This window comes from Chlorocebus sabaeus, chromosome 12 (genome assembly GCF_047675955.1).
Source record: "Chlorocebus sabaeus isolate Y175 chromosome 12, mChlSab1.0.hap1, whole genome shotgun sequence".
In the NCBI taxonomy this organism is placed as follows: domain Eukaryota; kingdom Metazoa; phylum Chordata; class Mammalia; order Primates; family Cercopithecidae; genus Chlorocebus; species Chlorocebus sabaeus.
The window spans coordinates 42569198-42583460 of NC_132915.1; the positions used below are offsets into that span (position 1 = coordinate 42569198).

The 14263-nt window shown below is 35.0% G+C and overlaps 1 protein-coding gene across 18 annotated transcripts in view; it reads right to left on the bottom strand.

Moving 5' to 3' along the window:
- MPDZ (multiple PDZ domain crumbs cell polarity complex component) overlaps positions 1 to 14263 on the bottom strand; it is a 182703-nt gene that overhangs the window by 107354 nt on the left and 61086 nt on the right. For all 18 annotated transcript variants that reach the window (XM_037998405.2, XM_007969229.3, XM_037998410.2 and 15 more), the window contains 4 exons: positions 13061 to 13175; positions 12659 to 12747; positions 2261 to 2444; positions 1371 to 1442 (listed from right to left, as the gene is read on the bottom strand). In XM_037998405.2, coding sequence (XP_037854333.2) covers positions 1371 to 1442; positions 2261 to 2444; positions 12659 to 12747; positions 13061 to 13175 — 460 coding nt within the window. The remainder of the gene's footprint in view (positions 1 to 1370; positions 1443 to 2260; positions 2445 to 12658; positions 12748 to 13060; positions 13176 to 14263) is intronic.

Sequence of the window (14263 nt, forward strand, 5' to 3'; positions counted from 1 at the left end):
GTCTGTGCTTTGTTTTGTTTAAAAAAGATTCTGGGATTCCTGATTCTAGGTCTATAGTCACCCCCATATATCCTGCCACAAACACACACACACACACACACACACAAAGAGAGAGAGAGAGAGATTTCTCATTAGCTACCTTCACCAAAGCAAAATAGATGGTTCTGCACCTTGGTGACAACTCCCACATCCATGCCCACTTAATATCACAAGTATCATGCTCTAAACATTTTTATCCTTTCCTACAATTCTTGATATTCACTTTAGCCTAAATAATTTACTTACTTATTAGTGCAAAAATGGCAGAATGTTATTAGTACATGTGAATTCTACAGATCTAACTTCTGGAATATCTCTGCAAACATAAATATCCCTTTAAAATAGTAAAGCTCATTCAAAATTTTCAGCAGAAAATCCAATAACGAAGGAACAGATACGTTAAAGAACAACAAAGCTTTGGTGTAATTATATAGCAAAAAGAATTCACACGAAGGGAGGGAGATCAGTCTTGTATTCTGTTCAGTGGGTTTAAGTTATCAAGTACCTAAAGCAATCTGAAAGGTAAAAGCAGCACACAGCACACAGAATAAAAAGAGGAGAGCAACATTCTGGCAAAACTATGTATTAAAATAATGCTACTGGCCAGGTGTGGTGGCTCACGCCTGTAATCCCAGCACTTTGGGAGGCCAAGGTGGGTAGATCATTTGAGGTCAGGAGTTTGAGATCAGCCTGGCCAACATGGCAAAACCTGTCTCTAATACAAATAATAATAATAATAATGCTACTCTAAATTTTTAAAAATAGCTTGATGGGTCCTATGTTTATAGTGAGAGAATTCCCAGAAGGTGTGATAATTTCTCTGCAATTACCTTCCAAACCAACTTCCCAATATTAAATCTTGGAACCCCTGAAAAATTAAGAAGTGAGAAAAAAGCCTCCCAAAATTGAACAGTCTCATTCCCAAGAGCTTATGTGTTAATGATTCTCCTGTGTTTATTTTTAAATACTTTATAATTTTATAACTGTTAGTTTATGTTGGCTGTATAGAGACAAAGAGATTAAATTAGAACCACATATATAACCAGTTAATTCCTAAGGAGTTCTAGTCAAAAAAATATGGAAGTAAGAATAGACTGACTCAGCAAGGAAGTGTAAGTGAACAATAAATGAAAGAATAATTTAGCTATAAATGGAATGTTTTAATCTGTAAGACCACTTAGTCACATTTATAAATAGGGATTTACAAACATCACTGTTTGAAATTTTTTTTAGTAACTTACAATGTATCCATAGAGGCTTAATCACATTTGTAAAAATCATTTCTAAAAAAGAAAAATAATGAAGTACAAAAGCTGGCTCTAGGTGTTTACCTTCTTCTTCAATTGGTAATATGTTGGTGTTTCTCCTCGAAGATAAAGAATCCTCATCTTTTTCATAATTTTCTTAAAGATAAAAATATTTTAGTAATTTTATCTTTAGTATAATCAAGCACTTGAATTTTTCTAAACCCAGTATATTTCTTTGAACTCCTACATGAGAGTCTGTTTTTTAGAGATAAACTTCTTAATAACTATATGTACTTAAAGGCAAGTTCTGTTAGTGGAAAAGAAGTAATACATTTCTCCTGTGATTTGCTCCTCTGTTTCTTAATAGTGCAATATGTATAAATGGCATAAATATCAGAATGGTCCACAATTTTAGAAATGAAACAGCCAAAAGCCTTTTCAGCCAAAAGCCTGATTTCTACCAATAAATCACTGAGCTACACAGGGGTTTCAGTAATTTGCAGACATATTCATGTACAAACAGCTTATGAATGACATTTCTAAATGTGGAATTAAAGTCAATTCCTTCAAGGAAAGGCTGGGCATTTAGAATTATTATGAAGGTCACATAAATAATCCAGGCGGACAAGCACTCCCCTAAAGTGAGAACATTGCAGTGACATCCAGGAGTAAGGCAGAAACAGAAAGGTAAATGACTGCCTGTTTCCATCTGAGAAATGGTGACAATGAATAAGACAGACAGAAATCTGCTCTATTCAGCAGCCTACTCTATAGTTTATAGACACATTGCTGGTCCCGATTAATCCTGACTTTATTAAACTTCCTTTCTTGCCTTGGTTTATAATGAATAGTTGAGGGTAAAAAGCATTCTGAATAATTTAAAACCATTCTGAAATAGTAAGTTACTCTGGAATTTAAAAAAAATTGGAGACAATATAAACGTCTAACTAAAAACCAGATTAACCTAGGATTACCTTTGATTATGCTGGCATTAACAGGGGACAAATCTGCATCTTTTGTGACGTCTTCCCTTGACATGAGCTCGGCTTCCTGCTTCATTCCTCTCCTCATTAGTGTCAGGAGCACCGTTTGTCCTGTGTGTCGCAATACCTCTACTGCTTGTTGATTAGTAAAACCCTGAAGATTTGTGCCATCTACCTGTGATTAAAAAAAAGCATGTTATGTGTTAAATAAATGGATATTTGTATTACCAATTCACAAAATGTGTATGTATAGTTCATTAGTGTGAAAAGAATGGGGAATAAGTATTCCTCTCATTAGGGAATGGACAGTAAGACCCTAATATCTCTTTGGGAACCAGTATTAACAGGGATGCACTAGAATCACTTGAGAGGGTTCTGTTTATTTTAATATAGATTCTGAGCTACCATATCCAGAAACTGAGTCACTAGTTCTAGGGTAGGACACAGGCTTCTACACCATTTTTTTTTCCTTTTTGTTGAGACAGGGTCTCACTCTATTGCCCAGCCTGGAGTGCAGTGGCGCAATCATGGCTTCCTTCAATCTTAACCTCCTAGGCTCAAGCGATCCTCCCACTGCATCTTCCCAAGTAGCTGGGATCACATGTACACACACCACACCTGGCTTTTATTTTTTTTTTCTTTGAGACGGAGTCTCACTCTGTCACCAGGCTAGAATGCAGTGGTGCAATCTCAGCTCATGCAACCTCCACCTCCCAGGTTCAAGTGATTCTCCTGCCTCAGTCTCCCGAGTAGCTGAGACTACAGGTGCACGCCACCATGCCCAGATAATTTTTGTATTTTCAGTAGAGATGGGGTTTCACCATGTTGGCCAGGAAGGTCTCGATCTCTTGACCTCGTGATCTGCCCGCCTTGGCCTCCCAAAGTGCTAAGATTACAGGCATGAGCCATCGTGTCTGGCCTACTTTTTAAAAATTTTTGTAGAGATGGAGTCTCCCTATGTTGCCCAGGCTAGTCTTGAACTCCAGGGCTCAAGGGATCCTCCCACCTCAGCCTTCCAAAATGGTGGGTTTACAGATGTGGGCCACTGTGCCCTAATCTACTCCTTTTTAAATACGCTTTTATATTCCTCAGGTGATCTCAATGCACAGTTAAGTCTGGAAACCAAACTATGCAGGATTAAAAGGAATAGAAGACAGTGATGAACGTGCTTATCAAGTGCACTGACATATCACAAGGTCATATTTATATTGCCTTTCAAAAAAGAAAGAAAAAAAGTGTCTTTTTGTCTTTTCAAAAAAATAAATACATTTGATTTTCCCCTTTTCACAAATGACAAAACATTCAAAAATGTCCCTGTGATCTTTCCAAAATATAGATATTATCATATCCCCCCAGCCCTCCCTTCTACAGATAACTCCCTAGGACAATGCTCCAAATTCTCAACGTGGCTTAGAACGGCCTGTGTCAACTGCCTCCATCTCCCACCAGCCCCAACCTCATCTCTCATGATGCAGTCCATTACTCTCTGCCCCTCAGCCACAGAGGGCTCACTTCCATTCCTCTGACTCGTAGTGCTCCCTTCAGCCATGGAGTCTCTGCAATTTACCTCAGCCTGGACTCTCTGGATAGCCCACTCTAGACCATGCTCTTTCTCAAGAGCTTACTTAGAGAACACTTATAATTGCTTCAGATCTCAGTTCAATAGTTGTTTTCATAATAAACTATCTTGATGTCTTTGATTGCAGTCAAAGCCCCCTTTTACACATTCTTCCTCATAGCAGTTTTCAGAATTTTAATTTTACATTTTCTGCCATTATGTGGTTTATGACTATATGCTCCAAGGACAGGCTCTGTATTATTTCTGCTTACAGTAGTGTCACCAAAACATGGTGCTGTCCATACTATAGATATTAAAATATAGAGCCATTGGCTCATAGGTCAAAAACTTATTTGTAAAGTAAATAATATTTTGAGGAAGATAAATTTTGACATGTTCAATTTATAAAATCACAGTAAAAACAATTTGAAAAATCAGAGCAATAAATTTAATGCTGAAATTCAAAGTCGTTGATACTCCTTAGAATTGCAAAATGACTATAAAATGACTGTACATGTAATGCTTTTCCAAGCATAGTGGGGCCATATTAGGCATTCAAATGTTTACTAAAGTAGTAAAGATCTGGATTATAAGGATCTGGATTTTATAATCTAAATCTTATAATCCAGATCTTTACTAACTTAGTAAATATGTGAAAATTATAAGACCTAGATCAAGGCTGGGCACAGTGGCTAATGCCTAGTAATCCCAGCACTTTGGGAGGCTGAGGCAGAAGGATTTCTTGAGCCCAACAGTTTGAGGCCAGCCTGGGCAACATGCTGAAACCCTGTCTCTATAAAAAATAGAATAATTAGCCAGGCGTACTGGCACATGCTTGTAATCCCAAATACTTAGCAGGCTGAGTTGGGAGGATCACTTGAGTCCAGAAGGTTCAAAAGGCTGCAGTGAGTCACGATCATGCCAGTGCATTCCAGTCTGGGCATCCGAGTGATATTTTTTTATATTTTATTTTATATTTATATTTTATATTTATAAAAAAAAAAGAACTAGATCAGTTGTCTCCAAGATGGAGTACCCCTACTGCAAAGGTTTCTGAAAGAATATAATAAAACTTCTAAATAAATATTTTAAAAACTCATTTGCTTTGTAAATATGTGTATATGTGGATGTGTATATATATAATTATGTATATGTACACATAGGTAAACACCATATAATGTCTGTTAAGTATATATATGATATATATAATATATATAACAACAATATATATGAATACATAGTGAGGAGGAAAGAGGGAAAATGAGTAGTTAGCTATTTTTACTAGAGGAAATATTCAATCAAAAATCCAGAAACCTCTGATCTAGTTGAAAATCTCATATTCTGTCAGTTCCTTAAACCTTCTACGATACTTCTGAGCTGGATGGTAACTTGAACATAAGTATCTGGCTCTGTTCTTTCTCCCTACCTCCACCCTGCTGATTACCTGTTACAAAAACTAACAAAACAGAACTGAGAAAATACTGCAACAAAACTGGAAACCAAAGAAGCACCAAAGTCCTTAGACCAGCATCTTGGAGGAATTTCTACTAGAAATAGTCTGCGCATGGCCAGATCAAAGGCAGGCCAACTGAATCTCTGTATGTGTGGGAATAGCCTGTCTGGCAAGAAGAAACTTCAGCAACAAACAAACAACACCCTCTCATTAAATGAGGCAGTCAGATGGTATATGTGGATACTAATCAGTAACTCCAAGAAACACACCAAGTACTAAAGGCCATACTAAGCTGGGTTCCAAGTAGTAGCACAGAATTACTTTATTTGCAATAAAAATTACCTTATCCACACATGTGTGCACACAAGCACACACACAACTCCAACTAACTCCTGGCTGTCACAGCAAACACAGAAAACAAAAACAGAGGCAAAGTCTCCCACTGTGATCCTCTACCACTGGTTTCCTCTTCATTTTGTTAATCTACAAATGAATCAAACGAAGCTACAGTAAATTTAAACTTTCCCCTTCCCTGTCACTTTGTCAATTCCTAAATCATCTGGGAAAAAAAACATACAATCTGCAGCAGAACTCATCTCAACTTCTATCTGTACAAGCCCAGTTATTTTTGAGAACGACCAAGGGTCATGGGATGTGAAATAAGATATCACAGTCCAAAAGCAGGTTGTACATTGAAGATCGGTGCATGTATCTTCCTATGAAGTTGTTATTGCAGTGAACAGGAAAAAAGATATTTCCTGTAACTTACTATCAAAATAATTCACATTTCCTTGTATTTATGGAAGCAGGAATTACAGTTACAAGAAGACACATGTATCTACGCAACAAAAAAAAAAGAAAAAGAAAAAGAAACTTACAATGAAGGCAATCAACAAGATTTTAAGTACTGCGAAAACAAAGTCAGCACATGGAAGTCAGCACATGGAAGATCAGGTCATGTAATTTTCCCATATCTCAGAGGAAAAGAATAAACAGATAGAAAATGATCAGAAACAAGGCTGGAGACACATAGGCTGATCTAGGAAATTCAACACACTAATAAAAGAAATTATAAGGAGAAGATGATAAATGAGGGGGAAAAAATCAAAGAAATGATCAGGGAGAAGGGAAAGTTACCCAAATCTACAGATCAAAGAGGCACATGAAAAATCAGAAAATGATGAGAAATAAATAAATAAATAAAACCTCACACCTGAATGTATCCTGATGAAATTCCTATATTTCAAAGATAAAAAGAAAAAAGATCTACCAGCCTCTAGGCAGCAAAGAGAGAGACTAGGTTATCTGTACAATTGTGGTAAAGAAATTACAAACCAAGAATCTTATACTTAATGTGATGTATGAGAAAACAGAAATTGTGTGATGTATGAGAAAACAGAAATTGTGCTTGAGATGCTATGATTATTAATATCCTATACCAAAGCAAGTTGTAAAAAGGGCCACCATGCAGAAATTTAAACTAGGTGGTAAAGAACTACAATTCAGGGCATAAAAGAGCTGAGTGTTGTTAAATGTTAAGAAAAACTTAAGAGGAAGATTTTTTTTTTAAGAGGAAAGAATGCTATACCTACCCAGGTATTTCCCCCTTGACTTCAAGTCCAAAGTCACCTGCAGAAGGGGCAATGCAGTAGATTGTGTCTAATGCCACCAAGAGGACAAGGAAGAGGCTGTTTAGCTGCTTTGACAGTGAACCCAGAGGAAATTTATGTTATGTTGGGACCTGCTCACCTCCCTAGCTTTGTCTGGGCATAGACCAGAGGAGGACGACACACAGGAGGGAGCCAGGCTCAAGTCTCTAGGTAAGCCATCAGTTCGTAGTGGGCTTCTAATATTCCAGGGGGTTCATTTGAAATTAGACTATTATTTAGTATGGGAAAAATGTACTAATTTGTAACTGTGTCTGATTATTTTGATTGGCCACAGGATAACTTATTCTATAAGAATACCCTAAGACATGAAGACTTGCCTAGGATTTCTTCTAGGGGAAAGGGAAGAACCTTCTCCATTAAAAATTAAAAGGGGCAGTTGATGACAAAATTTTTCAAGTTAAGATTATACCTAATAAATCCTCTTTGCCCAACATATTTGTTATCCCCAGCCAGAGTCAAAATATAAGAAGTCAACAGAAGTTCTCAGAAACAAAAAGTTTAGAAAGTCCACTAACACCTTCTCTTCCTGAAAGTTTACTCAAAACACTCTAGCCAAATGTGAGATTAATCAGATTTAAAATTCAGTAAGAAAACTGTAGTATACAAGATCTAGTGCTGAGCAACAAAATAAGTAAAATTCAAATCTAAATATTACAGCAACAAAACAGAATTTAAATGTTTCATGTCCTTAAAAGAAATATAAGGTAGTATGTAATAATCTGTCTGTAACAACAAACTGTAAACAACGTAACTATCCATGATTAAGCCGGCCTCAATATATCACAACAGACCTACATGTGCTTACATAACTACCTCTCCCAGGTAAATTTTTAAGTAAAATAAAAAGGTATAGACAAATATAATATGATGCTATTTAAACATAAATATATAGGATTTTTCTAAATTTTAAACCATAAACTAGTGGTTTCTATGAGAAGGCTTTTTAACCATGTTCAAATTTTATATTCTTTAAACCTTAAAGACAAAAATTAATCTGAAATAAATGAACTTGCTATTTACTCTCACACTAATAAAGGAAAAAAAACAGCAAAAATCTCCATGTTGGGGCTCCATGAATATTCATAAAATGCATAGAACTTTAGGCTGTTTTTATCTGCAAAACATTTGTATTGTTCAATTCTATTAAAAGTGAAGTTTTATTAAGAAAAATCTAATGTGTATGATTTTAATAACAATAAACTAAAAGTATGTTTAAAAATGCATTTTTTTCCTTTATCTTCTGAACTTGATGACTTGGATTTCAAAATGGATTCCTTACTCAAATGTCAGAGAATAATACTAGCACAGAAGAAATTGCTATAATGGAACAGTCATGAACTTTTAAACCTAGACTTCTGTTCAAATGTCTTAGTTATCTTCATCTGTAACATGGAAATACGAAGATCTATTTTCCAAGAATTATACCACATGGCACTTTGTAATGGGAAAATACTCAGAAGCTGGTATTATTATTAAAAGAGTAAAGAAGTGAGTAATAAACATAAAAATCTCCAAGGCTTTCGTGGGAGAGGTTTCTCTTCAATATAATCACACCCATGCTATATATAAGCCAAAGTCACTGAAGCCTAAGAGGTCCTGGTTAGCTCCGGTTTCACTTTATCACAAGAGAGTCAAGAAATCAGTTCAGAACCCATGGTACCACAGAGAAGAGTGCAGAAGAACTAGGTAGTATAATGGCAGCAAATTGCCTATGTGCTGTCTCATGAAAAGAAGAGATCCAGGCAGGGTGGGGTGGCTCATACCTGTAATCACAGCACTTTGGGAAGCAGAGGCGAGAGGATCTGTCAAGTCCAGGAGTTCAAGACCACCTGGCCAAGATTAAAATTAAAAAAAAGAAGAGAGCCAACATCCTCACAATGTGCACTGCAGACACCACAATTAACAGGAACAATTACAGGGGAGAAATACTTGTTGCAACAACTTACAAAATCTGGCCCCTGAGCATACTCAACCCAGCTTGCCAGGGCCTCCTCCAACATATCCTATACGTATAGAGAACTTCAATCTATGAACACAGTCACAGAAAATCAAAGGCAACATGTGATACTTCTCCTTATTTATATGTTTATTTAATAATTTATCAATTATAATTTCCTACCGCTTTTAGCATACATATTGAATATCAAACTAAAAAAGAAGGAGTGTATGTTTTCATCTAATGACAAGTTTGGTCAACTTTTGAAAACACAACAGGATCCTTTCGTCAAATAATCAAGTTATTAACAGAATATCAACATATGAAATGGGAAAAATAGAAATTCAGTCTATTCCTTGTCACTGTAATGCCTACAGTGAAACCCTGTGTATGTAGGGGTCCACAGAACACAATGTGTAAAACAAGAACCTTGTAACAAAATATTTTTAAGTTACAAAATAACACTTCATCAAAATAGTAAGAAATAATTTCTTAATCTCATCACTTCAACAACCACAAAATAAAAACAGATTATACTTCTAATAGCTGCTGTCCAAACAAAAATCAAACAAACAACAGACAAAGACTGCAGTTGTGAAAATGCAACTAAATGTGAAGAACATTGCTGTAAATATCTCAAAAGTCCACAAGATGGCGATATTTAGTAAAAAATTAATACATGATCAAAAGCATTGCATGATATTCTTCAGGAATTTAAAATGCTTGCATCTTTGTAGTAAAAGAATGTAAGCTACAAATTAAAAATCAGAATACTGATGAGAGTGAAGTCAAGTGATTTTACTGAAAGCAAGAAAACATTTCAGAGAAAAGATTCTTCCACCTTTGCATCAACTATTTCCTTCATCACTGACCTTGCCTAAGAGGAATTATATTTGAGATTCCACTTGTACAAGAATGAAGATAATGACAAATTTAGAGGGAAGTTATCATGAGACCCTTCAAATATGTAATCATTTTAGACCCTCTAAATAATTAATAATCAGCTTAATTATTAAACTGCTAACAGGTATTTTCAATAAAACACTCATTTGATTTTCCTGAACATCACACAAGAGAGTTTTCCTTATCCCAACTTTCTAGGTCAAGAAACTGAATCAGGAAGTTTGATATGTAGTAAAATACAGAATTATAAGATTCAGCAATTCCACTCCTAAGTATATACCCAAGAAAAATGAAAACATATACCTACATAAAAGCTTGTACATGAACGTTCACAGCAGCATTATTCATAATAGCCAAAAAGTAGAAACAATCCAAATGTCCATCAATTGATGAATGGGTAAAAAAAAATATGGTATATCCATATAAAGGAATATTATTCAGCAATAAAGGGAAATTAAGACTGATACATGCTACAACAGAGATGAAACTTGAAAGCATTATGCTAAGTGAAATAAGTCAGTCACAAAGAACCATGTCTTGTATGATTCCATTCACATGAAATATCCAGAATAGGCAAATCCATAGAGACAGGAAGTAGACTGGTGGTTGCCTAGAACTGGGAGAATGGGGGAAAAAGTGAATGCTAAGGGGTACTGAAAATGTTTTTAGGGTACTGAAAATGTTTTACAATTCATCGCGGTAATGAATGCACAACTCTGAGTATACTAAAAGCTATTGTATTGTACATTTTAAATGGGTGAATTGTATGGTATCTGAATTATATTTCAATCAAGTTGATTTTTTAAAAAGCTTTCTAATTGATTAATATAGATAACAGGAGAAAAAAAGAGTAAATTCGCTATGCCTTCAATTTGTAATTCAGCATCAGATATGGATTTAGACTCCGTAACTATTCCTTCTCTCTTTCACTTTCCCCCAAAACAAAAAAAAATGTACAGTAATTCATTTACATTGTATGGTAAAATGAAGATACATAGAGAAAGCTCATTTCAGGCATATAGCCAGATGAGGTGGCAAGCATAATTTGATCTTTAGCATAGATGTGAAGAGATGAACAGGTGTAGGCAGGAGTTTCACGGAACAAAACCCAAGAAGACTCATGGAGCTACAATGTGGACTTAAAGGGAGAGATAAAGGATTCCTTTATTTTTTAAAATAGTGGTAGAAAAACACACAATATTTACCATCTTACCTATTTTGAATAGTACAATTCAATAGTGTTAAATATATTCACATTATTATGCAACAGGTCTCCAGAATTTTTTCATCTTGCAGAACTGCAGAAGTATACCCATTGAACAACTCCTCATTTATCCCTCTCCCCAGTCTCTGGGAGCCACTATTCTAGTTTCTGTTTCTATAAGTCTATTTTAGATACTTCATGTAAGTGAAATCCTACCGTATTTGCCTTTTTGGAACTTATTTCACTTAGCATAATGTCCTCAAGGTTTTTCAGTGTTGAAGCATGTGATAAGACTTTCTTCTTTTTAAAGACTGAATAACATTCTATTGGAGAGAGATATATATATATATATCACATTTTGTTTATCCATTCATAGATATTTGGGTTGCTTCCATGTCATGGTGATTGTGAATAATATTGCTATGAACAAGGACTCCTCTATCTTAATATCCTACTTTCTCACTATTATTAAGCATAAACAAATACCTATTAAGATATATCAGCATTCCCTCAAGATGTCTTTCAAAGAATATGAATATATGTTTGGAAGAATAAAGACCTCACAATTACAAAAGTTTAGTAAACACTAAGGTAAAACAGATCAGCAGGTTTCTCTACTGCAGGACTTCTCGTGTGTGTGTGTGTGTGTGTGTGTGTGTGTGTGTGTCTTTTTTTAGAGACAAGATCTCATTCTGTTGGCCAGGCTGGAGTGCAATGGTGCAATCATAGCTCACTACAGCCTTGAACTCCTAGACTCAAGGAATCCTCCCGTCTTGGCTTCCCAAGTAGCTGGGACTATAGGCAGACACCATCGTTCCCAGCAATTTTTTTTTTTTTTTCCAGAGATAGGATCTGCCTGTGTTAGGATTACAGGCATGAGCCACCAGCTCATTGAAGACACCCAGTTGTCTTCAATTTTTCTATGTGCACTGTGAATTCATAGGAGACTATACTATAGGCACTTTTCCTCTAAACTCATTTGATCAGGCAGTTTTGGTGCAGGGTCTCTTGAATTTCTGTTTCAGGCTGCAGCCTGGGGAGTCCAGTAACAACTGAACACTGAAACTAAAGTTGGACTCTTTTGTACACTGCCTTGAATAGCCATATATTTAAAACACATTGATGTTAGAATGATAACAATGATAGCTTGATCTAATTAAAAGAAGCTAGATTTTTTTTTTCCATTCTTACATACCCTTAGGGCTGAAAGGAGCCCCGGCCATAAAGCCAACAAGAACAGTATCATTTTGCTGATTTAAAAAAAAAATGCAGGCATCCCTAATTCATATTGCAGTACTCTAAAGGTACTGGACATCTGGTCTCTACCTCTGGAGTATCTGCAAGGAAAGTATAATAAATGTAATATTAATGTAATAACTTCATTACAACCAGAAATTAGATATATCAGGAATTATTCAAGAAAGAAGTCTCCCCTTCCGAACTGAGACTAGTAAAGCTTATATCCAATGCCCTTTACTTCCACAAAATAATAAAAAGGGTAATTGTAAAAAGAGCCTCAAGTCACCTAAAAAGCTTAAGCTTTTTTTAGTACAGAGGTATTTTTTTAGTAGAGAGTTAACTGTAGCTCTCAAAACTAAGTAAACTAGGAGAATGCAATTCTCAACCATGAAAATTAACAAAGGTATTGTTAAATGTGTAACTTACTGCTATAATTTGGTCTCCAATTTGGATTCTGCCATCATGCTCAACAGCACTGCTTTTTGTAATGCTCTTTACAAAGATTCCTGAAGGTTCTAAGATTAGAAATAGGTTATTTTTCACAATTTTCAAAGCACATTCAAAGAATATCCATCTTCAATTCTCCAAATATAAAGCTCTAATTTAGAATAAATATGTATCATCTAGTAGAAACATAGGCTAAAGAATAAAATAATTGTTTTGTCTATCTTAAATACAATATAAGAGTCGCCTACACTAAATTATTCCTAAGGAAGTTTTCAACCAGTTTATCCAACAATGTGAAACATGTAATATCAACTCAATATTTTGTAAGAGATATCAGAGGTAACTGCCAAGTTTAAAAGAATATTTAATGTTTAATATTACCCAATTTTTTATCTCCAATGTAACCAGCAATGGTAATTCCTAATCCTTGGACATTTTTAGTGAGTTCTACATCAAATGTCTCACTTTCTTCACCTTTCTGAGTAGAAGCATCAACCTAAAATAAAATCAATACATATACAGTGAAATAAATACGTAAAAAGAAAGCCACAGGCCTACTTTAATTCTCTAGCAGAGAATTATAATAGAGATGATACCTTTAATCCTAAACACAGGGATAGGCATCATCATATTTTTTCTCAGAAAGGGATGTTAGGAATAAGATTGAACCTTCCCTTATCAGAGAATACATTATTGTTTGCGTATACTAAATTTTAAATCAAACAGGTTTTTTTTTTAGCAAACTCTATTTTCAGAGATGGTTCATCTTAATTTCTGAAGAAGTTAGGATGCAGTATAGCTGAAAAACTAACGTTATGAATTCAGATCAACAAGTTAAATCTAGCTTTGCCACTTAATCTACAAAGAAAATATCACTTTTGTCAACTGTCTATCAGGAAAAGAATAACAACAACTAGACAAGCTACCATTTATTGAGCAGTTTGTGTGTAACTCAGAATTAAGACTTTACATGTCTTAATTCATTATTTCTCATAATTCCTCATAATTCAGCATCCTGAATGATAGCTGAAAGTGGGTTTCTCAGATGTCAGCCTTCTCTAATAGAATTGTTACTAATTCTATGTTGGACAGAAGAGCAAGTCTCCCTAAAATTAAGCACTAGTTAATTGGTACAATATATCATCGATAAGCTATTGGTACTATGTATTAGTATGGTGTCAGCAGATGCTACAGAGAACCGTAGGAAGGGCACAACAAAATCAAAGCTATAGAGTCTAATGGACAGTCAGGTTGGGGCTAGCTGATGTTTTTCTAATTTCTTTAAACAAACTCTGACAGTCCACTTAAATGAGATATAATTTTACAGTAAAGTTTGATTTATTTTTTTCATTGCACATAATTATCTGTGCAAACTTAGCAAAAGTTTAAAGTTTAGATAATTACAAGAAAATGACAGGATGAAATCTGCTTCAATTGAAACAAATGTGTTTTCTATTTTTAATAAGACTTATGCGAGTGCTATTTTAGAGAGTGGCAATTTGACTATCGAATGGTTTTAAAAGGGGCACAAGCTTCAGAAATGATGATATGCACAGAACAGATATTTTTCTAAGCTTTCAATTA